The following is a 25,842-nucleotide window of genomic DNA, read 5'->3' on the forward strand; positions in this document are numbered from 1 at the left end:
ATACCCCTTGAACACCAAGTGAAAGGACACCACACAAGTTGTTATGAAAATAAAAGGATATTTATTTAGAACACAACAACCCTGGACTCTTTATGAGGACAGGGTGCTAAGCACAATACAAAGCTCTTACGAAAATACTTTAAGTTGTACAATTTACACAAATGCCCGAGGGGCACGAAAAACCATATACTACAAAAGTGGAATGCGAAATTACTAGCAGGTAAGTACTACTCTAATAGACTTTAGGATCCCTAGGACTTGACTACTGAACCTTCAGATTACTAGCAGGAGGCCTAGGGGTATCGGGTGCAGAGTGTGCACTCTCACACGGGATGCGGGACAAAGTCTATGGTTGCTAGAAATTACAAAGTTAATGTTATCGGACGAATCCAACTAGGTAGAGCTGAAACGAAAAAGGATCTGGACCCTTGGATAGTGAGGCTGTGCTGGAGCACCGAAATGCTGAGGTTACCTAGCCCAGGGGCTGCAGCTGCATAGGTCTGGAAAGACGTCGGGAATCCTCGTTGCAGTTTATGGAGCCTGAAAGAAGAAGTTGCTGGCAGGCGACCAGTGAAGAGATTCGGAGGGATCCAAGCCTGGATCGATGATGGAGGATACCTGTAAGCAGAGGGGACCAAGTCCTGAATCACTAGCCAGAGATCAGATGGGCACCAGGATGGCACCGGATGGAGTCACCTCGATCAGGTGAGAGGGCGACGCTGGGCTCTGCAGTCTCACGGACCAGGAGGCGTTGTCGGCGACCAGGATGGAGGTGCGAGCTGTCCCACGAAGGTATCTGCTGTTGACGTCCCTGGGCCCAGGATCGGTGCAACAAGTCTTGGCAAATGCAAGCCCAAGCGGTGGACTTAAAATGGCGTCTGGAGTGGACCAGGAGGTTCCGGGGTGCTCCTCTTTTGGAGGGGAGCAAGGGCCAGTCTGGAGCAACCAGACCAGCGGTGTTGTCGTCGTGGAGAGTCGTCAAGAGGGCCACAAGCCAGCAGGCAAGTAGCCGGATAACGCGGTGAGCAGCAAAGAGCAGAAGGGCCCCACGCAGATCTGGTGGATGCTGGGGGGCTGGACTTCGGTGCTGGAGCTGCTCAGGGCCAGGGCTTCTCGAACCCCAAGGCACTCACTCGAGGATCCCTCGGCGGTCGTGCTGGATAAGCGTCGTGCAGTTCTGAAGATGGCCGGTCCCTCGAGATCTCGTCACACCCACGGATCTCAGCTGAGCTGGCGATGTAGGTAGAGGTCAGAGGTGCCAGGGAAGCCGGGTCTCGTCGTGCTGGTCGGTCGGATTCCGGAGGAAGGACGTGCAGCAAACCGCAGTGTTCTTAGATGGTGCCTGCGGGTGCAGGGTGACTACTCCTTAGTCACAAGGGAGAAATCTTGAGAAGAAGTCTTGAGTTCCTTTCGCAGAAAGTAGTTTCAGGATTCAAAGATGATCTAATTTGGAAGGAGGCCCGTTCCTATCTTTATACTAGGAAAAGGGGCTGGCACGCGACTAGGTCCTGCCCATGGGTGGGACCAGGAAGGGGGGTGGTTACACCCCTCTCCCATGCCGGACTTTCCCCAGCTCAGGGGCTGGTGTGCCCCTGGAACTGGTTCTAGCCGGCAGATGCATAGTGAGCACCGGGGTGCCACTTTCAGTCACCTTCCTCTAAAGCCCTGCCTACCCAGGATACACAAAACCCTGTCTGGGATGGTGCTAGCAGGAAACCCTTTGTCCAAGCCTCCCTCGCTGGAAGGACTCCCAGCAGCAGGAGGTCAGACTTGTGTCTGTGGTGGCAATCTCCATTTTGTGATGCTGAGGCACGAGTTAACTTTAACCGGGGTTCACAGTTACATACATGTCGTGTCCCTCTAGAAGGGTGGAATGCTAACCCCGTCGCCAGAATTGGCGAGGGGTTAGTATTCCAATTCGTATGACACCTTACTCGACATGTTTTGATAAAGCGATACCAGAGTTGGCATATAACCGCGAGGATTATAATGCACTTAAGAGTATATGGTATGCGTTATCATTTAACAGCTATTAGGACTTGGTTCCGCAAGCTGCCAACGGGCTCAGCTCATGCCAGAGCACCATCTCACATGATTCCAAGCACTCTGCCTTCAGGATTGTTAAGGCCTGCCATAGGAGTGACTGATAGGAATCTATGTGTCCATTTTAGGGTTAGATATAGGTATACTATATCTACAGCAAAGGGTGATTACACCACCTTGCCCCAGCTGCCGTGCAGCCAGTTGTGTCAGATTTAGATGGCCAGCCAGGGGTGGCATAATACATGCTGCAGCCCCTGGTAGGCCCTGGGTACACCTATGCCCTGAGTTACAGGGTCTGATAAGGTGGCTTAGTACCAATTGGATAATGCACCTAAGGTACACGTGTCAATTTAGTGAGAGAACAGCAAGGCTGTGGGTCTGATTAGCAGGCCCACAGCCAGAGAAGTCGTAAACCAGTGAAGCAAAAAACAAAAATCTGGGGTGATCATAGGATTGCAGACCCTACTCTCCTACAGGGCACTTCGATGAAGCGCACCAGAGTTAGACAGCCAACCGCAGTGGAGAGAAGAGCTGACCACCCAATGGGGCCCCCCCAGCGGGTCACTGCAGAGGGCGCGACAACTGGCGCACAGACATACAGGTGTCTTCGGGGAGCGGTCGCGGGAGAACCTCACTGCACGTCCCGATCGGGCGCCATCTTAGGGTCAGGCACAGTGGATATCGCAGTAGATGCAGGGGATCAGCGGTGATCTAGTCTCAGGAACGGGGCCCCAGGGCACAACGCCTGCAGCACGCACCTTATCCAGGAGGGAGATCGCCGGGCAGCACTCTGATGCAGGGGCTCCACGCCGGGAGCCGGGTACACAGCAACAGTGGAGTTGTGACAAGTTAGAGTACCACAGGCCAGGGGGCAGGTCGCCGCTGGTAGGATGTGTCTCGTGGGTGGTCGCAGCAGCCTCCGACGCCCCTCAGTAATCGCCTCCGTGCAGGGGATGAAGTTAGGAGGCGGCCGGGGACAGCCAGCTCAGAATCACCGGGACGCGGCGGCCATCTTGGGATCGGACGCGCGTCTCCGGCTAGAGTATATCCCTGTCTTCTGGGGCCGCCAGCGAGGGTGCTCAGGATGTAGGGGGTCAGTAGTGGTCCAATCCCAGGAATGGGGCACCTGGTCTCAGCGCCTGCAGCCAGCAACCCGCCCGGGAGGGAGATCGCCGCATAGCACTTCGGTGCTGGGGCCGCGTGCCGAGAGCCGGGCGCTCTGCTACAACGGGGTTGCGCCGATTGAAAGTCCCACGGGGTAGGAGAAGGTCCCCTATAGTAGCCTCCGATGTCCCACTACGGCCGCCGCCGAGCAGGGGAGACCGGTAGATGGCGGCTAGGGACAGCCGGCTCCGATTCATCGGGTCGCGGCCGCCATCTTGGGCTCTGGCGCGCACCTCCGGTGAAAGTGAGAGTATCTCCCCTCTCCCGTGGTCGCCAGGAAGGGCGTTCAGGCTCACGGTGCACAGTTGGTCACCAGGTGTGTTCCGGTCCCTAATTCCGTCGGGGATGGCTCGCCGCGACCACTGGAAACGGGCAGGATGCGGGCCCGATCGCGGAGCCTCAGCAAGTCACAGCCGCCATCGTGGCTAGCCTAGCCACGCCCCCCCTCCAGGGAAGGATGAGGAGGTTATGTGTTCCATCCTATGCCGCCACGCCGCTTGGAGTCCCAAAATTGCTCGGCATGCTGCTGCAGGGCTCGGATGGCTGCCTATGGCAATAAGCCAAGCCCCAGGAGTAATTCCTGAACTTTCAGTATTGTTGGTGAACTGGGGAGTCAGACTTAGCAACCCCAAGGAGCAAATGTAACACTGTTCTCTTTGAATCACTCTAGAGCAAAATAGGCCTTGTTTCCAAACAGCGTGGAGCCATCAAAGACTTGTCCATAAGCAACACTGTAATGTTTCTGGAGAAGCCCATGGCAACATCGAAGTGTGAAAAATAACCAGGCTACCACCAATAACAGCATACACATTCTGATGTTCAGTCCAGTCGAGTTCACAGGACTTCCCTTGTAGCATCATGTTTATCATGGAAAGTATGGGCAAAAATATATTGAAACTCCTTGGAGGGGGCAGGAAAGATCTCACTCACCTAGGTTCAGAGGGCATGGGTGTATCTACTTGGTAGTCAGACTGCATTCAAAAATGCATAAATACAAGCTGGTGGAGCAGAACACTCTCTTGCCAAGCCCATTAATAGTAGATACGCTATCAGGCGGGGTAGTGGGAAAATAATTCAAATTTACTTGTCTGGCCGAAGTCGGTGCTACAAGGCTTTCTGGTGAAGGGTGTGCAGTCAAAAAGGCTGGGTCACCCAGAGAACATCTGTGGCACCAGCCATGGGGGGGGAGGAGAGGGGACATACCAGTGACACAGACTAGGGCTTTGCCCATACCACACCCAGTGTGTGTGTGTCAGGACTTCACTGAAGGGCAGTAAAGGCTCAGAAGACGAAGGGCTAAGTTGCAACATTTTAGTCGGAAAATTAACCTTAATTTCTACAGTAGACAGTTGTAGTTCCAAAACCCCTTCTTTAGCAAAAGACGCACTTTTCTCTTTGGCATATCCGAATGGGGAATCCAAATCAGTTTCTGCCAAGGTATCAAGACAGCTTGCGTTTCTTCATTTGTACAGTGAGGATCAAATAGTCTGCCCCTTTCTCCTCATCCGCACCATGTGGGCCATCAAGAATTTCCAGTATATCTGTGTAACGGCCAGATTCTCGGACCAGATAGGATCAGCTCCTCAGAGCACCACCAACCCAGCCGAAACGTAACCACCTCCCTCCTCAGGACCCATCTATCCAGGCACCTGGGTACCTACCTGAGGATGGGGAACTCGCAATATACAAGCTCATACAACAGAAACACCACTAAATATATAGGGATTACTAGGAATACTCACTGATTACTAAGGACGTCCATGCCCTACACCACACTAATACCTCAGTCTCGCGACCACATGGGTACAGACTAATCTACCCTGGGGCAGTTCTGATTATTTACCATTACACACTGACCACAGTCAGTGCTCGCTCGGCACCTCGGCAATCCTGCGTGCCTACACACTGGTCTGCAGCCCTAGTGCTCTCTTCCTCACAGCCTGGTCCACAATCCGGCGAACCTACACACCAGGCTCACCCCTGGTGCTCTCTTACTCACAGCCCGGTCCACAATCCGGCGGACCTACACACCAGGCTTTCACCTGGTGCTCTCTTTAACGCCGCTTACCAACGACGATCACTTTCCTATGAATACCTTTGGAAGGAATCTCTCATTGGCTACTCGGGATATGATACTACAATATTAGGAATTACCACAACTTAGATGTGCAATCTAATCTTCACATCTAGGGGCCCCTCTCTCCCTCATTGCTCAGTCACTACTTACCTGACCGGGAATTACATCCGTTCATGAAAACAATGCCTGACTAGAACAACAGGTTACCCTGATTGAACAAGAATACGAGGCACATGCTGGTTCACTACTACAATAATATTATGGAATGGCCGAATTACTTAAGTGTATAACTGTTTCCCTAGCTCAAGGGCTCCTCTCTCTCCCTAATTATTCAGTGGCTACTTACCTGATCAGGGGCAGCATCTGTTCTGGCTGTAACACCTGACTAGAAGGAAAGGTTACCTGCGCTTTAAGAACAAGAGACACACACTGTATGCAAAAGTTATTCCCTGATTTAAGCGCTCCTATTTCCTTTTGAAGAAAGGTTAGCTCTATCATAAGAACACATGCACACTGGTTCACTAAGAACTGGGGTATCTTTATTACAATAACAATAAAATGGGAATAGACACATACACAGATCTGCGGGGTCTCTGTAACTAACAGGAACTGTAACACACCGCTGAAAGAAAAAGGATTAGACATACAATAGCCTAGGGAATAAAGACAAGATTAAGGTGTAAGTGTAAAGCAAACTAGTTCAGACTACCTCACCTATTAGAAGGAATGTTTCTCTCTCACTCTCTGGTGGGATCAGGGCTCTCTCTCTCCCTCCGTCACCACAGCTTCACTCCTCTGGCTCAACTGCTTCAGCTGGCAGCTTCAGCTCCTCCATCTGCTTTAATGCATTCTGATAAACTGGCAGCCCCAGCTGATAGTTCCAACTTTGTTCATATGACTGCTCTCTCCAGCTTCAGCAATTATCTGCCTTCTCTCTTCATTCCAGAAAAGCCAATTGAACTGAACTATACTCTTCGGCTCCAGCAAACATCCTACTCTTCTCTCTTCAAGAACCAAACTGACCACTCCTCCTCTCCTGCAATTCGCTAATATGGAATCCTCTCCTCTAGTGGAAAGTTCCAGCCAGTAGCCTCCTCCCACCAGGTCCATGCACCGGGCTCCTTGCTCTAGATGCTCCCACAGTGATCAGCTGCTTGTTTCGTCTAGAGACCTGAGCCCAGGGACACTTCTTGATTAGATTCAGCTCTGGCCGGTTCTCTACGGTTCACTTAGGACGAACAACAGCTCAAAACTAAAATATTACCTTTACCCTACAAGCATCTCAGTTCTGCAGGGATAGAAAGCAAAATGGAGTCTCTCTAGTTCTGGGCCTTGTAGGCCTGAGAAGGATAAAATAACCCTTAGCTCTGTCAGAGTACCTACACAAACCATACCAATATGTAATATAAAGTCAGGACTACAAAGGACACATAATTATGTCAAAGCCAATAGGCAATAGATGGATTAGAGTCAAGAATAAGGGATCTATCATCATATAAAGCAGCTATCCTTTTCTAGGTCTGGAAGAAAGGGCTTAAAAGGGCCAACACAAGGTAAGAATACAGATTATAGATGTTAGCAAGCTTAAAGTCATCATCACTCCAAAATAGAGCCAAAAACCATGTCAGAACAATCTAAGACACCAAAATGGAATCAAGGTGCTGAAGGTACCTGTGCCAAGGCAGAGGCACTGCCAGAGATCCTTTCCATACTACAGGCTGAGCCTTAGTGAATCCATAGAAAGACACTGGCTGAAATCTAGCAGAACTCTGCTCCTGATCAAAGACCAGTGTTTCTGATGCCAGGACTGGTGTATAGGTGGAGGCACTAACACAGGCCTAACTGGGTCAGTCAGCACCTCACCGCTGGAAGTCCGTTTGGGGTACTGTTTGTCCATGGGGACTTCTAATCGTCCAAGGGAGATGAAGCATTGCCTCTTTAAAGACCTCTACTTGCTGCAGAATCCCAGATAGCAGGGAAACTCAGCACCCCAGCTGTAGCTGCAGAATGCCATTGGAATACTGTCACAGAGTTAGGACCTTTGAGCATAGACTGCCCACATCCTTCTTTGAGTGGAAGCGATGTGGGAAGGACTTTCATTGGAACTTTGTTTTTGCATCAAAACATGTCCCGGTACTTCATCTTAGACTAACCTGAGGATAGGCACCGGATTCAGAACTGGGACCAGAACCTGGAGAGGGCCATGGATTTTGAGCGTAACCAGCCTCCCTTCTTAAGCTCAGCAATATAAAGCTTAAACTAACACTCCTCAATGGTCTTCGTATGTATCATGGAAAAACTGCATCCTGCAGCCATAGAACAAGATTGTAGGGGAAAACATCCCTAACACTCACTAACAAAATCATTTTTGGGTTTGGAAAAACAATGAAAAAATGTTGTGAGATCTTGTTTGAAGGGCGCATAAAGTAACTGATGTCAATGTGCAGAGGTGGTGCCTATATATGGCTCTGCGGCATCCTTTCTGGAATAGGGAGACGTTGCCACCGTCTCTGATAGTGCCACTTAACAGTAAGGGAAAGCAACTATTTGAAATTTAGAAGAATACATCAGAATAGATAAACAGCCTCTCAGATAAACGTTGTATTGGCAGTCTAGACAACTAGGGAGGATGCGGGGAGAGGTTGTTAGAGTGAAAAGCATAAAGATCAATTGCATTGACAACACGAACTATGCAAATTAGTAAAGTAACTTCTTACACTTTAAACTTTTCATTTTGAAGGATCAAGTTTAAGAACTAAATGTTTTTACATGAGTTTTTTGTATGAAAGGTATATTTTTTTTAACGCAAAGTTTTCCACCCAATGTTGTGTACTCCCGATTTAAACATAGATCCTTAAGCGCTTCTGACTGAACCAGAATATGTGAAGTTACTCATTGGAAGGGAGGAACACAACAAATAGGTCTTTTTCATCAGAAATTGCTGCTCCTAATGTCAACTCCGTTCAAACCTTAGGGCACTTTTTTTTTTAAGATAACTTTATTGGCATTTAAAGTTCATAAAGACAATGTTACAGCCAAAGGTTGAGACAACAAAGCCATCCCCTATTTCCCTTTATCCATTATCTCATTGGGTTCAGTCCCATTATTTTCAGCATTGCAATACATTATCTGTATAAGTCAGGAGATCTGAATAGGAGGAGTCTGCATTCCCATCCGTATGCCCTCCATCGAGGTCATTTGTATTTCTGATACATTCCCCAGAGGCTTACAAACATTATGACAATCCTAACTTGGATATATCCTTCCCTACCCCTCCCCCCTCTACTCCCTTCCCAACTATAATCCCAGCTATAATGGGCTTTTGCATGGTTATTATAACCTTATGGCACTTTGTACAGGAGCAGAACACCTTTCTCTAAGACAATGATTTAAGGGGTTGGGGGTACAGACAGCTGTATGTGTGTCTGTGTATGCATCTCTACCTCAGATGAAGAATGTTGTAGGAGAGTAGGGTCTGCAATCCTATGATCACCCCAGATTTTTGCTTCACTGGTTTACGACTTCTCTGGCTGTGGGCCTGCTAATCAGACCCACAGCCTTGCTGTTCTCTCACTAAATTGACACGTGTACCTTACGTGCATTTACCAATTTGTACTGGGCCACCTTATCAGACCCTGTAACTCAGGGCATAGGTGTACCCAGGGCCTACCAGGGGCTGCAGCATGTATTATGCCACCCCTGGCTGGCCATCTAAATCTGACACAACTGGCTGCACGACAGCTGGGGCAAGGTGGTGTAATCACCCTTTGCTGTAGATATAGTATACCTATATCTAACCCTAAAATGGACACATAGATTCCTATCATTCACTCCTGTGGCAGGCCTTGACAATCCTGAAGGCAGAGTGCTTGGAATCAAGTGAGATGGTGCTCTGGCATGAGCTGAGCCCGTTTGCAGCTTGCGGAACCAAGTCCTAATAGCTGTTCCATGATAACGCGCACCATATACCCTTAAGTGCATTATAATCCTCGCGGTTATATGCTAACTCTGGTATCGCTTTATCAAAACATGTCGAGTAAGGTGTCATACGAATTGGAATACTAACCCCTCGCCAGTTCTGGCGACGGGGTTAGCATTCCACCCTTCTAGAGGGACACGACATGTATGTAACTGTGAACCCCGGTTAAAGTTAACTCAAGCCTCAGCATCACAAAATGGATGCTGCCACCACAGACACAAGTCTGACCTCCAGCTGCTGGGAGTCCTTCCAGCGAGGGAGGCTTGGACAAAGGGTTTCCTGTCAGGGGCGGTGCTAGCACCATCCCAGACAGGGTTTTGTGTATCCTGGGTAGGCAGGGTTTTAGAGGAAGGTGACTGCAAGTGGCACCCCGGTGCTCACTATGCATCTGCCGGCTAGAACCAGTTCCAGGGGCACACCAGCCCCTGAGCTGGGGAAAGTCCGGCATGGGAGAGGGGTGTAACCACCCCCCTTCCTGGTCCCACCCATGGGCAGGACCTAGTCGCGTGCCAGCCCCTTTTCCTAGTATAAAGATAGGAGCGGGCCCCCTTCCAAATTAGATCTTTAAATCCTGAAACTACTTTCCACGAAAGGAACTTAAGACTTCTTCCTAAGATTTCTCCCTTGTGACTAAGGAGTAGTCACCCTGCACCTGCAGGCACCATCTAAGAACCCTGCGGTTTGCTGCACGTCCTTCCTCCGGAATCCGACCGACCAGCACGACAAGACCCGGCTTCCCTGGCACCTCTGACCTCTAACTACATCGTCAGCTCAGCTGAGATCCGTGGGTGTGACGAGACCGAGGGACCGGCCATCTTCAGAACTGCACTACGCTTATCCAGCGTGATCGCCGAGGGATCCTCGAGTGAGTGGTTTGGAGTTCGAGAAGCCCTGACCCTGAGCAGCTGCAGCACCGAAGTCCAGCCCCCCAGCATCCACCAGATCTGCGTGGGGCCCTGGTGCTCTTTGCTGCTCACGCGTTGTCCGGCTACTTGCCTGCTGGCTTGTGGCCCTCTTGACGACGCTCCACGACGACAACACCGCTGGTCTGGTTGCACCAGACTGGCCCTTGCTACCCTCCAAAAGAGGAACACCCCGGACCCTCCTGGTCCACTCCAGACGTCATTTTAAGTCCACCGCGTGGGCTTGCATTTGCCAAGACTTGTTGCCCCAATCCTGGGTCCAGCGACGTCGACAGCAGATACCTTCGTGGGACAGCTCGCACCTCCATCCTGGTCGCCGACAACGCCTCCTGGTCCGTGAGACTGCAGAGCCCAGCGTCGCCCACTCACCTGGTCGAGGTGACTCCATCCGGTGCCATCCTGGTGCCCATCTGATCACTGGCTAGTGATTCAGGACTTGGTCCCCTCTGCTAACAGGTGTCCTCCATCTTCGATCCAGGCTTGGATCCATCCGAATCTCTTCACTGGTCGCCTGCCAGCAACTTCTTCTTTCAGGCTCCATAGACTGCAACGAGGATTCCCGACGTCTTTTCAGACCTATGCAGCCGCAGCCCCTGGGCTAGGTAACCTCAGCATTTCGGTGCTCCAGCATAGCCTCACTATCCAAGGGTCCAGATCCTTTTTCGTTTCAGCTCTACCTAGTCGGATTCGTCCGACAACACTAACTTTGTAATTTCTAGCAACCATAGGCTTTGTCCCGCATCCCGCGTGAGAGTGCACACTCTGCACCCGATCTCCCTAGGCCTCCTGCTAGTAATCTGAAGGTTCAGTAGTCAAGTCCTAGCGATCCTAAAGTCTATTAGAGTAGTACTTACCTGCTAGTAATTTCGCATTCCACTTTTAGAGTATATGGTTTTTCGTGCCCCTCGGGCATTTGTGTAAATTGTGCGACTTTGCGTATTTTCTTAAGAGCTTTGTATTGTGCTTAGCGCCCTGTCCTCATAAAGAGGACAGGGCTGTTGTGTTCTAAATAAATATACTTTTATTTTCATAACAACTTGTGTGGTGTGCTTTCACTTGGTGTTCAAGGGGTATATGTGATGGTATAACAGCTGGCTTAACACGCCCTCTAGAGTCTAGCCTAAAGAAAGACTGCTCTTGTCCATGCTACTAGGATAGCTGGTCTACGGTTGACTTACAACCAATCATCAATAAGGGTTGTCTGGACTGATACATAGTGATCACTAGAATAGTGAGCACTGCATATCAGGCCAACTTCTCACAAAGGTGGTGGGAGATCTGGCTGGGTCAGGTCCGATAGGCAGGCAATCTCTTGAACAGATCTCACCTGATGGAATGCACGAGCTCTGAAGCATTGGCGAAAATGTGGCCCAATAGGGTTAATTTGCTTAATCAAATATTAACTAAATCTTTCATCAGAAAAGTTATGAAGATCCACAGAAGTTGGGCTTTAGTAACAAGCACTGGAAAAGCAAACAACTGGTCTCACCCATGAAGCCTACCGGAAATGTCAATGCTCGTTTTACCTAGACGGCACCTGTGCAGGCATCTTGGAATGATTTTTCTTTTGCTTTAAGAAAACTTAAAGGTGGTTGCCACATGTGCAAATGCAGACATACCAGCCATCACTATAATTATTTTTACAGTTTATTGATCCAAGATCACAAATCACCATTTGGTAACAGTAAATGAAAGTATGTGCCGGATGCCACACAAAAGGGGATAAATGAGAGAGATGGCAGCATGTACTTTTATTGGGTACTCCCCAAAATATTTTACAAAATAAACAAATCAAAGAAAGAAGCAGGGGAGAGAAGGTAGATGGGAGAAAGGGGTAGAATGGTGAGGGATGAACGAAGTGCATAGTGGAAAGCATATAGCCAATGCAGACGACCAAGCAGCAGTGTTTATTTAGCTGCCAGGCCTTCTCTAAAATAAAACGATATATATATTTTTTTAAATGGGGGAAAGACGATAAAGATAGTTCCTTTGCCTAAGGACTGTAAGGATAAAACTCACTTAATCAAAACAGACCGAAACGGACCATGGAAGGGGCAAACAAGTATATGGAGGTAAGCCACTGAAATCAGGGCAATTTGATCGAGGCGTAAAAGCCACAAAACAAGAGCAAGGGGTGAACACAAAGTCTACTCTAAATCAAAACTGAATGCCAAAAGTAGGTGAGAACTAAAAAGGGCCTAGTGTGCTACAGTGTTTGAGTATCCTATGCAGTGCAACCCAAAAGGCATGTACATCAAAGGCAAAACCCTGCCTTACTTACCAGCGACAGAATAATATGCAACTTAAGAGTTGTGTAAATCGTGGGCCAAGTTGGAATGCACATTAGCGAAAAGAAAGAAGCACATGCTGACTAGTCAAAGTGTGCACCCAGCAGATCAATACAAAACCCACAACTGCACGCCATGTCCAAAAGCAATGAAGGGTGAAAGAGTGCTGGACCATGAGAAGGATTTTTCAAGTTGATGATTGAGCAAGACAGTGGGACTACTTTTATACAAAATAAATAGGTAGAATTGAAACTATATGGGTTCTCAGATACCTTTGAACTCTGCTTTGATGCGTCTCTCGGCACCCAAGGTCAATAGTACACTTTCAGATCTTATGTAGCTGACTTGGAAAATACTGAACGAAGCATTTCACATTCAAACATCAAACAGCAAGCTTGCCTTTAAAATACACTTACCAATAAGTATGCTGCTGATATAGATAGGCTGAATAAAATGGCTCAGAAGTGATCCTTGGAGTCCAAGGACCTCCCATCTTACCAGTTTGTCACAAGAAGACATACTTCTCACATTACTCGTAATTTCACTCGAAGAAAATACAGATGGATAATTTTTTCCTTCTCTGGAGATATGGAGGCTTAGTTCATGATTAGCTTCATGTGCAGCAATAGAGTGTGGATTAAGGCGTCTACAATAAAGATCAAGAAGCAGCTCATTTAAATTCAAAAAGAGAAACAAACCACTTTAAGGCGTCATAAATGAGGGGTATAGAAGATAGCGGAAACATTTCACAGAACATAATTTTCAGATTACTTGCATGTAGTCACTACAGTCCACAAATATTGAAGTCTAAAGAGCGCTGTGGATTTATACCTACTTTAAGCCAGCATCGCGGCTCAATGACATCTGAGCTAACCTGAACACGTTCAAATCCCTGCATGGTCAACTTGGTCTTTCTTCTTTTCTAGGTCAATAAAACAAATACAGTTCGATTGGGTCTCCACAACAGCAAGACAGGGGCATTAGGAGCCTCATAAAAACACCCCTGCACCAGAAATGAATATGGAGTATTTCTCCCAAGCTATAAAGTAAATACCAAGAACGTATGCTCTTATAATTAGAAGGAGGGGCCAGGGACAGTTGAATTTTATTGATTCATTTTAATTATGAATTTGCAGATTACAGAAGCATCGTCAGCATTACATCTACTAGCCCCTTAACTGACAAGGCTTTTTCACCTCCAGTGCTGACCCCTTTTCTTGCTATTTAGAGTACTTTGCGCTTACACCCCCATAACATGTTTTCTACATAAAGTATCTACACCAAATCTAAGCCTCCCCTCCACCCACCTCCAACATCTTGGGGACTCTAAAGGTACCCAGGGAACTAGAAGATATCTGAAATATAGCTAGATTTTGGGGTTTTTGAGAAAAAATAAAAAATGTGATGTGCAAAAAAGTGTCTGTCTTTTCCCAGAAAATGGCATCAGCGAAAGGTTTGCTCCATCAAAATCACCATCTTTCCAGCTTTCAGGAACAAGCAGAGGTGTAGCAAAAAAGACAACATTTTCTTAAATCATAGTTTTGGCATTTTTCTAAGATGTAGCCCATGTTCCTTGGTGAAAACCATGGGTGATGCCGGAAACCTATACATTTCAGAAAAGACAACATTCTGAATTCAGCAAAAACCCTTAACATTTCCTAAAGAAACAGTTGAAATAAAAAAAAAATGAAAAGTAGAGAAAACAGCCGTTTGTGCAACGTTTCCAGCTGTAACTGCTTGCTACAAAGGCAGATTTTCAAAATAGGTAAGATTAATCACAAGGGAGAGCTAGGGTTTTTAGGGGCGCGTCCTATCCCCAAATGTAATCTATAGAATCAATGTGGACTGGCCCACTGTACTTGGTCAATTATGGCTCATGGCCTGGTGGCTGGACACAATTAGTCTTGTTAGTAAACCCCTCACACACCAACCTGGTTGGTGTCATGCTTCATCATCGGGGTCCAACCAGGCAGCCGAGTGCCGCCTGGTTGTGCTTCAACGCCGGACTACAGCGGAGCAGGTGTCGTGCAACAGTGTGATGTGGATGAAGGTGAATGTTAAAATATACCTCTGGGAATCCTTACCTACGAGTTTATTCTTGGCGGCCCAGGGTATTTTAATTAAAATATGTGATGCAACTTAATAGCCAAGTTTTTGCTATAAGTTGTCTATGTGTTGGCGGTCTACATGTTTCAGTCCCAATAGGGATTGTGCAGGACTTTCGTCAGGACCAGAAGGTGTAGTGAGTGGCAAAAGGGGTGTCACGGGTGGTAGTCTCCTACACACGCGCTAAGGTGTGTGGAAAAGTGAAGGTAAAAAATATAGGTCTGTATACTTACAGACACTCACTGGTTTGCGAGAAAAAATCCTGTGGGAGAAAGCAGAACATGACATACATTCTATGAGCATACTGCGATTAGCAAATGGTGAAGTGCCATGCATCATGCATGCCAGTGCCTGGTGGCCAAGGTAAATGATAATTGCTCGGAGGAGCGCTTCATGCACATAGACAGACTTGTGATTTGCTAGCATGCCAGTGTCGGGAACAGGGACATCTCTTGGGTTATAGAAATGTCTGTGTGCTCTGAGTCTGCTCTGGAGCGGGGTAGTGACTCACTAATGATGTATGCGCTGGATAGTGAGACCACTGGGTTTGCTCATGATATGGTGAGACGATACATACATCTAAAAGTTATGAGGATTGTCCATAGTATGGTGAGACAATACACACATTTAAAAATTACGTTTTTCAAATTGAAACGATAGTGTCTGCTCTGGTATAGATGCAAAGTGAAACAAACAGACATATAAAAATTACATGGGGAGCACCAATAGTTACTTCGCTATAATATTCGGTTCCAGAGAATCGGGGCGTGGGGGGGAGGAGCTCTCGTTATCAATCTGTGGAGATTTTTAGGAGAGACAAGTTAGGTATGCTTATAGCATGGCGCTCGGGGGGGCCAGTGATCAGCTGTGGGGCCAAGACCTTACTTGATTAATGCGAGTCCTCCGCCGGAACCTAGATCGGGTCCCTCGGCGTCCCGGCTGGTGGGCTGCTGCCGGCGGCGTCTGTGTTAAGTACAGAGCATTTCCGGGTGGTGCCGTGATTAGGCAGCCATGCGCATGTCCACGCATGCGTGAAAGGAAAGAAGGGGGGAGTGTGGAATCGGAGCGGCCATCTTAAGATGGTTAAGTGTACTGAAAGGGCTCATTACAAAAGACCTATGATTAGGTCTAGTGGGGGTAATGTCAATGGTTCCCTTGGTCATGCGTGGCCGGAGGCTCCGAGGAATGTTCCCAGAAAGGGCCAATTATTCAGTGAAAAGGTGCCAAAATACATAAGTCAAGTTATAGGAATGAAAAAATGGTGAACAATAAGGCTTTTTCTTATTCCTAAATTGGGGAGAAAAAACAGCATTCAGGTGAAAGCTAGTAAGAGCTTAAAAAAAAGGGGGGGCTTATAAAATATGCAGAATGCATAGATTTAAACCTCAAAAATTGGTTAGTACAGATGGAGTGTTACTGTCAATTGGTAGTTCTAGATGGATTGTTACTGTCAATTGGTAGTTCTGAGAATGCGATCCGGGCAGTGGGACTGTGGGACTTGGGGTTAATAATCAGTGTTATTAATGTTGACTTAGGCTGTTCCATGGTATATTGTCATTAAGGCCTGTCTTGTGGGTAGCCAGTCTGTAGACCCACCTCTGCTCTTTATTCAGTAGCTTTTCTTGGCTGTTGGGCACGTTGGGGTTCATACTCTCTATCACTACCCAGCGCATATCATTGGTGGTATGGCCCATTTCTAAAAAATGATCAGTCAACTTGGTGGTGTTCTTTTTGCACCGGATGGTGCTGCGGTGTTCGCAGATGCGCGTCTTTACTTTTCTACTGGTCATGCCGATGTATGAAAGATTACAAGAGCATGTGATTCGGTAAATTACATGGGTACTGTTGCAGTTCGTGTGGGTGCGTAGTTCCCACACTTTGCCCGGTTCCAGTGCTAAGGTTTTAGTGGTGCTAGTCAGGTGACAGACGCTACAGTCGCCGCAGGCAAAATGGCCTGTTATTTTTGGAAGACCCCATGCGTTGGTGATAGTATTGGTGGGGCTGTGTGTTATTTTAGGTCTGGTTGAGACAATGGCATCTTTTATGGATCTGGCTTTTTTGTGAGAGATGAGTGGAGGGTCCCATCGCAAATAGCCTGTCCCAATTATGCTCCAGTGTTTCTTGATGATTTTGGATACTTGAGTTGAAACTGTGTTGAAAGTGGTCACACACGTCAGTGGTATTGGTTTTGCCTCACGTGGGCATGTGTCAATAAGTCTCTCACGATTTTGGTTCTTGGCACGTTTTTGTGCTTTCTCTGTAATTTGTTTAGGGTAACCTCTCTGACTAAGTTTGATGGTTAGTTCTTTGGCCTGCACTTTGTAGTCAGACATCTCACTGCAGTTGCGTCTTAATCTATGGTATTGTCCATACGGCAAATTTTCTCTCAGAGGCCTCGGGTGGAAGCTGGAAAAATGTAAGAGTGAATTCCGAGCTGTGAGTTTGTAGTACGTTTTGCTCTTGAGCATCCCAGCAGCTGCCTCAATATCTAGGTCCAGGAAGGTGGTTCTCAGTTTGTCATGACTGTAGGTGAATTTCAGGTTCTTGTCACAGGTATTCAGCCATTCGCAGAAGTTGTTTAGTGACTCTATGTCGCCCTCCCAGATCAGAAAGATGTCGTCTATGTATCTCTTATAAAATTTGATTTCTGGACGTATGGCCACGTTGTTGTTGAAGAGGTGCAGGGATTCGAAATGATGGACATACAGCCACGCTATGCTGGGAGCGAAAACGCTCCCCATGGATGTGCCATATGTTTGTAGATACAGTTTGTTTTCGAATTCGAAAAAGTTTTCTTTTAATGCGAACTTGGCACATTCCCATATAAATTTGGTAGATGTGCGGTATGGACAGTCCGTATTGGCGAGGGCAGTTTCAAGGACTGAGTGTGTCGTCCTGTGGTAAGCTAGTGTACAAACTTTCCACATCAAGGCTGACCAGGAGGGATGTTTCAGGGTTGTAGTTTATCCCATCTAGGTGCCAGAGTAGATTTTTCGTGTCCTGCAGGTATGTGTTAGTTGAGTGGATCATTGGCTGAAGGAAATGGTCGCAGTACCGTGAAAGTGGTTCCAAGATGGATCCAATGCCGGAGACAATTGGTCTGCCTGGCGGTGGGGTCTTATTCTTGTGTATCTTTGGTACAACATAGAAGTACGGTATTTTGCCTTCCGTGGTTGTGAGAAATTTCGCTTCACTGACTGTGATGAGTCCTGTGGATTCAGCTTCCTCCACTAGGAGGGAGATATTAGCTCTGAGACGGTTACTTGGGTCTTCCTGTAGACTTCTGTAGTTTTTTGTATCGTTTAGGAGTCTGATACGTTCTCTTCTGTAGTCCTCTTTGTTCATGACTACAGTGCCCCCTCCCTTGTCAGCAGGTTTTATGATCATTTCCTCGTTGGTTCTGAGGCAGGTTAGTGCGGTGTGCTCCTTTTTGCTGATGTTTTGAAATGGTTGTACTTCTTGTAGTCCCTCAATGACTTTAAATACCGCCTGTTCGTATACTGATATTTCGGCAGGGATAGCAGTAGGAGGTGGCATGAAGGTAGATTTTGTTCTGAATTTGGTGTCTCCGTCAGCTGTGGTTGGTGAATCAGAGGGTGAATTTTCGAAGAATGCTTTCAGCTTCAATTTTCTGAAAAAGGAGGCCAGTTCACAGTGTAGTTGGAATTTGTCCAGTCGAGCTGTGGGGACAAAGCCTAGTCCCTTTTCGAGGACCCCGATGATGAAGCATGACACCAACCAGGTTGGTGTGTGAGGGGTTTACAAACAAGACTAATTGTGTCCAGCCACCAGGCAATGAGCCATAAGTGACCAAGTGACCAAACACAGTGGGCCAGTCCACATTGATTCTATAGATTTTCAAAATACACACATCATTACTTCTGCTTAACGTTCCTAGTTGCAGAGATATATAGGGTTTGCAGGTTCAAGAGCCGGAGGTAACCTGAGTTGAAACTTACAATCACTGTGTACTGAGCGCAGAGCAATTCCTATTGTAAAATAAAAAGTGAAAAATTGGGATGTAAGAGACCTGTGTATTTCTAAAAAGTACATTGGATACGGAGTTTAGGAGCTGTAGTTGTAAGTGAATGTCTGAATTTATGTGATTCAGAGGGCCACTTTGCGAAATATATTCTTTCTTGCACAATGGCTTACATTTGGAATTAACAAATGAAATGGCAATCCGATTGTTAACAAATGTTCTATTATTCAGTGCTCCCGCACGCCTCCAAATAAAAATGGCAACTCATTTGTGTGGGTGGGCATTGTGTCCACTAGGGCGTAAAACGCAACATGGACACATCTTTTTCCACTGAACACTTACACCGTTTTTGCAATTTGGGCAGCTGAGGATTTTGGGCCCTAGCTCAGCCAGTACCCAAGGAAACGTACCAAACCAGGACATTTCCAAGGAGGCGGCGGGTGGGGTGGAGGCAGCACCAGATCAGGGAAGTTATCTGGCCCACTGGCCTCCTGTAAATTCATGCATAACGATCATAATGTGGGTGTAAATACTACCATTGTCACCTCTAATGGCATCTCCACGTGGTGTAAGTGCTCACAAGAACCAAAAAACGAGTGGATCAACTAAGGACGGCTCTATGGTAGTGGGAGAGTTTTTGCCTGAACGAGACTTAACAGAGTGCCCTGGAGCTGGGTCAGAATATTAACCCCCAGGTTGGGGTTGAGGTGGATTGGCTCGACAGACACCAGAGTTGGCAGAGGATCCACCTCTAGTAGGTTTGAGGGGTACAGACTGCACCAAAGGCAGACACACTAGCTGTAAGCCAACTGAAGGCCCCTGATTATCCTCGGACCCAAAGGTACACCAGAGGGAGCCAAAAGAGAGGCAAAAATAGAAGGAATGGTCTACTTAAAGGTCTCGAGCTGTGGCAATGTCCATGGCCTGGGAATCTAAGGGAGCATAGGGGTCAACTGTGGAAGTGGCTCCTCAAGCGTGAGCAAGATAAAATGGCACCTTGACGCCCTTGCGACTTCTCTTTGGATAGAGTGGCAGGATGGGGTCGACTTCTGCTTTTTATTCTTGTGTTTTTGCTTCAACTGAGCCTTACCTTAAACATTAATTGTGAAGAGGACCTATCACAGGATCAAAAAGAGTGAATGGATCTGCCACCCCCATTTAGAGCACTAGCGAGGCATGTGCTGATGTTTGCCAATGCACAGCTTCACTTCACAGTCTCAAATCGCATTTGGGTGCATGAGAGCACATTCCTCATGTGACTTGGAGTTGTGTCCCAAGCCCAAACACCAGAGGCACATGTTGTGCGGGTCAGTCACTGACAACTGTTTACGACAGTCATGTCTTGAACCATGCGCACAATGCACACACGACATTCATTCCTTCAATGGCTGGACAAAGTTATATGGGACTGGCAGAAAGATTTCAAACACAGGAGATGCTGGTAGGCTACTCAAAGCAGGAAACAGATAGGGGGAAAAAGGCTTGACCTGCACTATAAAAATGTTGGTGCACTACTGTAATTCTTCTATAACCCAGGGGGAAGACAGTAGGCATTTTCCTAAAAAAGGCAAGTGTGCTTAGTTTGCCCACCCAACCAGGGACCCCTCCTACTAGGTCTCACTCGATATCATGGAAATGCATCAGGGCAATCCATGATCATAATGTGTGCTATGGTGGGGGCCCAAAACCCTACTCCGAAACTGGGATGGAATCAGAGGTTTTATTGGTGCGGAGCCCACTGAGACATCCGATTAGACTGCAGAACCTGGGCGACAAGCAGGATATATGAGACCAGTAGACCAATGAGCCTCAAAACCACTCTCCCCATACCCCAGACAGGCTGAAACATTAGAATTATAGCCTGAAAGCCCTGGACTTGCTGCAAAGGGAAGACCCTGAACTGGACTGTGTCCACAATAGTCCCTGTGACAGGAAGGCTGTGCGACGGAGTTGGGAGCAACTTCGACATGTCAGTAGAGTATTCCAAAAATCAAGAAGTTTACATTTGTCTCTAGAAGGTCCCCGACGGACTGTGGGAAACACGCCTTCAACAAGCAGTCGTCAAGGTAAGAGTAGACCGGTACCAACAACCGCTAAAGACAGGTGGCTACCACATCCATCACTTCTGTGAACACCCTAGGGGTGTTGCAGAGGCCAAAGGGGAGCACAGCAAATTGAAAATGTTTCTGGCTTACTCTGACACGCAAATAAAGTCTGTGGGAATACAGGATGGGAATCTAAAAGTAACCACCTTACAGATCCTAGGCCACCATCCAGTAACCCAGATTCAGAGCACATTGATAGAGTGAGCATTTCCAATCTGTCCTTCCGTATGAAGTTATTCAGCTAAAGAAGACTAAAAATAGAATGGACTCTATTAGAATGAGGAAATAGCAGGGTAACAGCCCATCCTTTTTCCCAAGGCCAGAACGCTCACAATGTCTCCTGCAGCAAGATGGAAAGTGCTCTTCTGAGAGCTGTTCTGATGTCGGAGGAAGCTGTGGTGTGTCAGAATGATATTAGAAGACATAGCCCTGCAGGACCATCTGGTGGGTCTATTTGTCAGATGTGATGGACTGCCATTCTGGGAGAAAGTGCTGGATCCTGCCACCTACCCAATAGATGTGAGATGCTAAGGGCAAGCTAAAATGCCTTGGAAGCTGTTGCAATAGGGGAAGGTAGAGAATGTAGCAGAGTGGCCATGGGGCATGCACATGGCCTGCTACTGCTACTGGGGCACAGGGGCCTCAGCAGTCTCAGAGGTGAAACTGGTGGGCAAACTGTATTTCAGGGACGAAGAGCCCTAAAGAATGCGCCATAGCTCAGCTTTTCTTAAAAGTTTTAAGCTGGAGTGCGCTTAGTTACAAAAAAGGCAGGATCCATTAAAAAGTATATCAGTAGGGAAGAGGGGCCTATCCATTAAAGATGTCTGCACAATCCTTAAAAACCCCAAAGAGCACAACCAAGCATGGCACTGGTGCACCACACTGGTGCTGACTGTTTGCCTCAGGCCTTAAAACCAGGCTAGAGCAAATGATGTATCTGGCCACATCCAGACCATCCTGAATGTTCTGAGCCATAAGGTTCCAAACAGCTTGTGCGCACGTGTTGTAGTACGGAACCAATGATTGTGGAGTCAAAGCGCAACTCCAACCGTGTTAAGAAGTTGAAAACAACCGTAATACAAAGGATTCCACATATCTGTGACTGAGAACCTGCTGGCCAAACCACACATGAAGGTACCACACTATTATGCAATATACAGTCACACTGAATACGGAGTCATAATACAAAAGGCAGGTGCAACCAGGTTTTAAGAGCAGCAAATACAAACAACAAATTGCAAAATAACACTGAGCAGAAGCAATGCAGAGATCAAGAGGGTGTCAGACACTACAAAGACACCTAAAAACAAAGCACGTCGCACACAAGAAATGGTAATCTGCTTGCCAGAACTGAATAATGAGAGCCGTATTACAGAGTTAGGCAGAGTAGCACCAGAACATGTGCTGAATGTTGTGTTTACGGAGCTGTTCATATCTGAAGTGACACCATCAAAGCTGCTGGGTGGCGGCTCAGAACAACTTCAGGAGGTCTCCAGAAAAGAGAAGGGCTCTCATGCAGACCAAGAGGGGGATCACGGTTCCATCGACTGGCCAAGCTGACCTATTGGTCAGAACAGCAAAGGGCCTTAGAGATGGTATGCATGAAGCAGGTCCTGGCGGGCAGAAGATAATGTCGGAGAGGGTTATTTATTTAGAAGCTTGTAGAGCGCACGGCTACCTCCGGCGGAGGTGTCCCGGTGCTAAGATTACATGAGAGTCCCCATAGAGAGTATCCAAGAACACATCCCACTGATGGAAAAGGAAATACTGAAGACCTGAGAATACTGAAGACCTAATGATTAGTGAACAACCAGGTCTTGAGTTTGCGTCGAAAGGCTGGCTCGGAATCAGTGAACCTGAGGTCAAGAGGAAGGCTATTCCAGAGCTTGGCAGCAGTGACGGTGAAAGATCTGCCGCCACTACGAGAAAGCCTAAATCTTGGCACCATCAGTAGACGCAGACTGTTGGATCTCAGGTGTCTAACTGAGGAAGAGATCTTGAGACGTTTTCTCAGATAGATAGGGTTCACCCTTAATATCAGCCACTTCCAGAAATGGCTAGAACGTTGCAGTTTCCCTGAAACAACCACCACCATTCGATACTGCCAAAAAGCAAAATATTGGCAGAAGATTGACTGCTTGGATAGAGACATTTGATGATTTTGTTAATGCACTTGAAGAATAACTTACTTACCTTTGGTAACACCTTATCTGGTAGAGATGGGATCTAGCCTCAGATTCTTGACCTTAGAATCCTCCCCAGGCGCCAGACTGGATCCGGAATTTCTTCTCAGCAGTACCTGTTGATAGAGGGAGTTTATGCAAAGAGGGGATCTTGGAGACTACAGGGCCCTTAGTTCGCAGAGTTGGGAGGGTGAGTGGGTCGAAAAGGAATCTGCGGATGTAGCCAGTATCTACCAGATAAGGCATTATCAAAGCGAAGTAACTTGTTCATCTAGTTCAAAAAATTATAGGTGAAGCAATATGCTCACCTAAAGGACTGATCGCCTAAAAGGACTATGGGCAGCCGGTAGGAGGTAGAAAGTGATAAGACTTTCAGAAACAGTATAGAATCAGTAAAAGAGGCAACCCCAAAAAACCTAAGATCAAGGGATGCAAAGGGACCAAGGACAATAGTTCATGGAGTCGATGCTCAAAATCAAACGGAAGAGTATGCACAGCATGCTCAGCCGTAGTGAATAAAGAGCACCCATCAATCATCGAGGAAACTATCCTGAGAAACCGATTTGAAAAAAAAGGAACTCCAATCATAGAATGATGGAGAAAAGAGAAAGAGAGCAATGATTGATTAAGAGCATGGCTAGAAAAACAATAATACCGATTAATGAAACCGCTCTCACAGTGAGAACCCTGATACATAGACAAGGCATCATCTGAAATATGTAACCTTACAAAAGAGAAGAAAGAAAACAACAAATACAACCAAGAAGGATGAACCAGGTCACCAAGAAGGGTGCAGGTAAAATGCAGAGACATACACCATATAGAAGGCCAGGCGACCATATGTGCAATAAACAAATATATACCCGAAGTAAAAGGCATCTACAAGAGAACCATTAGAGAGATAGGTATATACATCCAGATAGTCATTCAAGATGAATGTATATAAGGATCAACAAGCATATAAAAAACAAATATTCCATCAGACAAAAGTCATACAGGGTACAGCAAAAGTATATCCACTCCTCCGAAGGTAACCCACATTCTCTGCTAGTGAGCGGGAGGACCAGAAGTGAAGGTAAGAAGGATACTCCAAGAACAGAGATAACCAAGGAAGAACAGAGATGACACTTCATACCTTTGTAAAAGAAGAAGTTACAACAATAACTGAGGCGGAGACAGAAAGACAAGCTGGAAAACAGCAACACAATGCCACAAAAGAATTGGAAGTGAAAGGCATCGCCCACTACCGACTGAAGAAGATTGACAGCAGGCGGTAACAAGTTAAACAAAGAATAAACAGCATATTGAAAATCTATCATGAAGGGGAAGAAGAAAAATATCGCCAGGGTGTACCAAAGGGTTGGAGGAAATTAAGGGCAATAGATAGTCTATTTTGACAATCACACATTGTACAACCCATGGAAGCATGAGAAACAGGAACAAAACCGGAAATTGAAGAAATGTGAGAAAGTGTTATAAGCTTAACCAAAGCTGTAGACAACCTACAGGAAAGGGAAAAAGTCCCTAACATTGGATGACTGTGCAGAAGCAGCAGAAATACATTGTTTGAGAATAGATAGGATATGCCCTATGAGAAAGTAATGAAATACCCCCACTAAAAAGGGAGGGTAAAATGAACCTCTCCCATAGAGAGATGATGCAACAAAAGGCTGAAGAGGTATACAGGGCTGCGAGGGAGAGAACAGTGCTTCCCCCCTCCACCCCCTCCCCACCCCCCCAGGATGGAGGCAAGATAAAGGAAAGTAAGGGAAAACAAGCTTCCTGTGAAATAAGGATACAAAGATAAGGATCTAAACAATCAAGGTGACAGGTGTACCAAGGCAATAAAATTGGTACAACACCAGTTCTATTCCCTTCACAACACCTACCCCACAGGTGCAATGACATATGTATAAAAAATAACCAGCAGAATGCAACAGCAGCCTCTGTAGTCCAATTAGGTAGATAAGAACATCTAAAGGGTAAAAACAGATACATGAATACTAAATTGTTGAAGATAAACAGCATCTGAAGCACAATATAGTGGAAAGAGGGTTTACAGAAGAAAGCAGTACCAAACCGCAATGCAAAGTAATATGCCAAAAAAATGCCGATACCACAAGGGTATTAGGGAAAAAATACACCATAAGGGGGATGTGGATTCCTGGAACCCTGGCCCATTTCAATAGGAATGCAAAGATGGGTAGGAGAAAATATGTGTGTCCCACAGAGTTAAAACAGTAGGAGAAGGGCCACACCGAATGAAGTCCTAGATTGGAACAAACGTTACCCAGAACATAGAATCTGTCTGCCTGTGATACCATTATCGCCCATATGGACATAAGGAACAGAGAAAAGATTAAGCTGAAGTCATCATAAGGTGTGCTAAGTGCATAAGTAGCTCACAGAATGCCCCCAAGGAATACAAAATAAGGTTCCAGAAGAACGGGGAACAAGGCTGTAGTGCATCCGCATAAACAGAATACCCGCCATAGAGTGTAAATACTAGGGTAGGAAAAAAAATAAAGAGGCAAGAACAGGCTCCCATTAAGGCAGCAAAGTAAGATATGTGCCAGATGGCTGGAAACTAAACCTGTAACTGACAGCATAAATTAGAAGAAAAGCACCTGCAGCAAGCAGAAACACCACACCAGGTGTAACCCTTGAATGGAGAGAAGTACTCCGCCCTCTGAAAGCTGATAAGAGCCTAAACAAGGGGAAACAAATTGTCCCTGACAAACCTAGTACAACAGAGTTAGGACTCCGTACCACCAGGATTAGCTCTGAACTGGCATAAGGCCAAGTCAGAATGCAAGCTGAAAAGGGAGGTGCCATCAAAAGGCATGTCAAAGTAGTTTGCAAAGCCTCCAAAAATCTGGAAGTACGCAACCATGCACAACGATGTAGAGCTACGGAGAGAGGCCATAGCTCGACTAACAAAATTGGTAGTATCCATACCATAGTGGATGCCAAGTGTGGCAGGTTGTTGCCT

The 25,842-nt window shown here is 46.8% G+C and overlaps 1 protein-coding gene across 2 annotated transcripts in view; it reads right to left on the reverse strand.

The window, feature by feature from the left end:
- The window catches only part of ADAD1 (adenosine deaminase domain containing 1), a 1,085,588-nt gene that overhangs the window by 228,540 nt on the left and 831,206 nt on the right, over positions 1-25,842 (reverse strand). For both annotated transcript variants that reach the window (XM_086962193.1, XM_086962194.1), the window contains one exon: positions 12,891-13,120. In XM_086962193.1, the coding sequence (XP_086818319.1) occupies positions 12,891-13,120 (230 nt within the window). The remainder of the gene's footprint in view (positions 1-12,890; positions 13,121-25,842) is intronic.

Source organism: Lissotriton vulgaris, chromosome 3_1, assembly GCF_964263255.1.
Source record: "Lissotriton vulgaris chromosome 3_1, aLisVul1.2, whole genome shotgun sequence".
Classification (NCBI taxonomy): Eukaryota; Metazoa; Chordata; class Amphibia; order Caudata; family Salamandridae; genus Lissotriton; species Lissotriton vulgaris.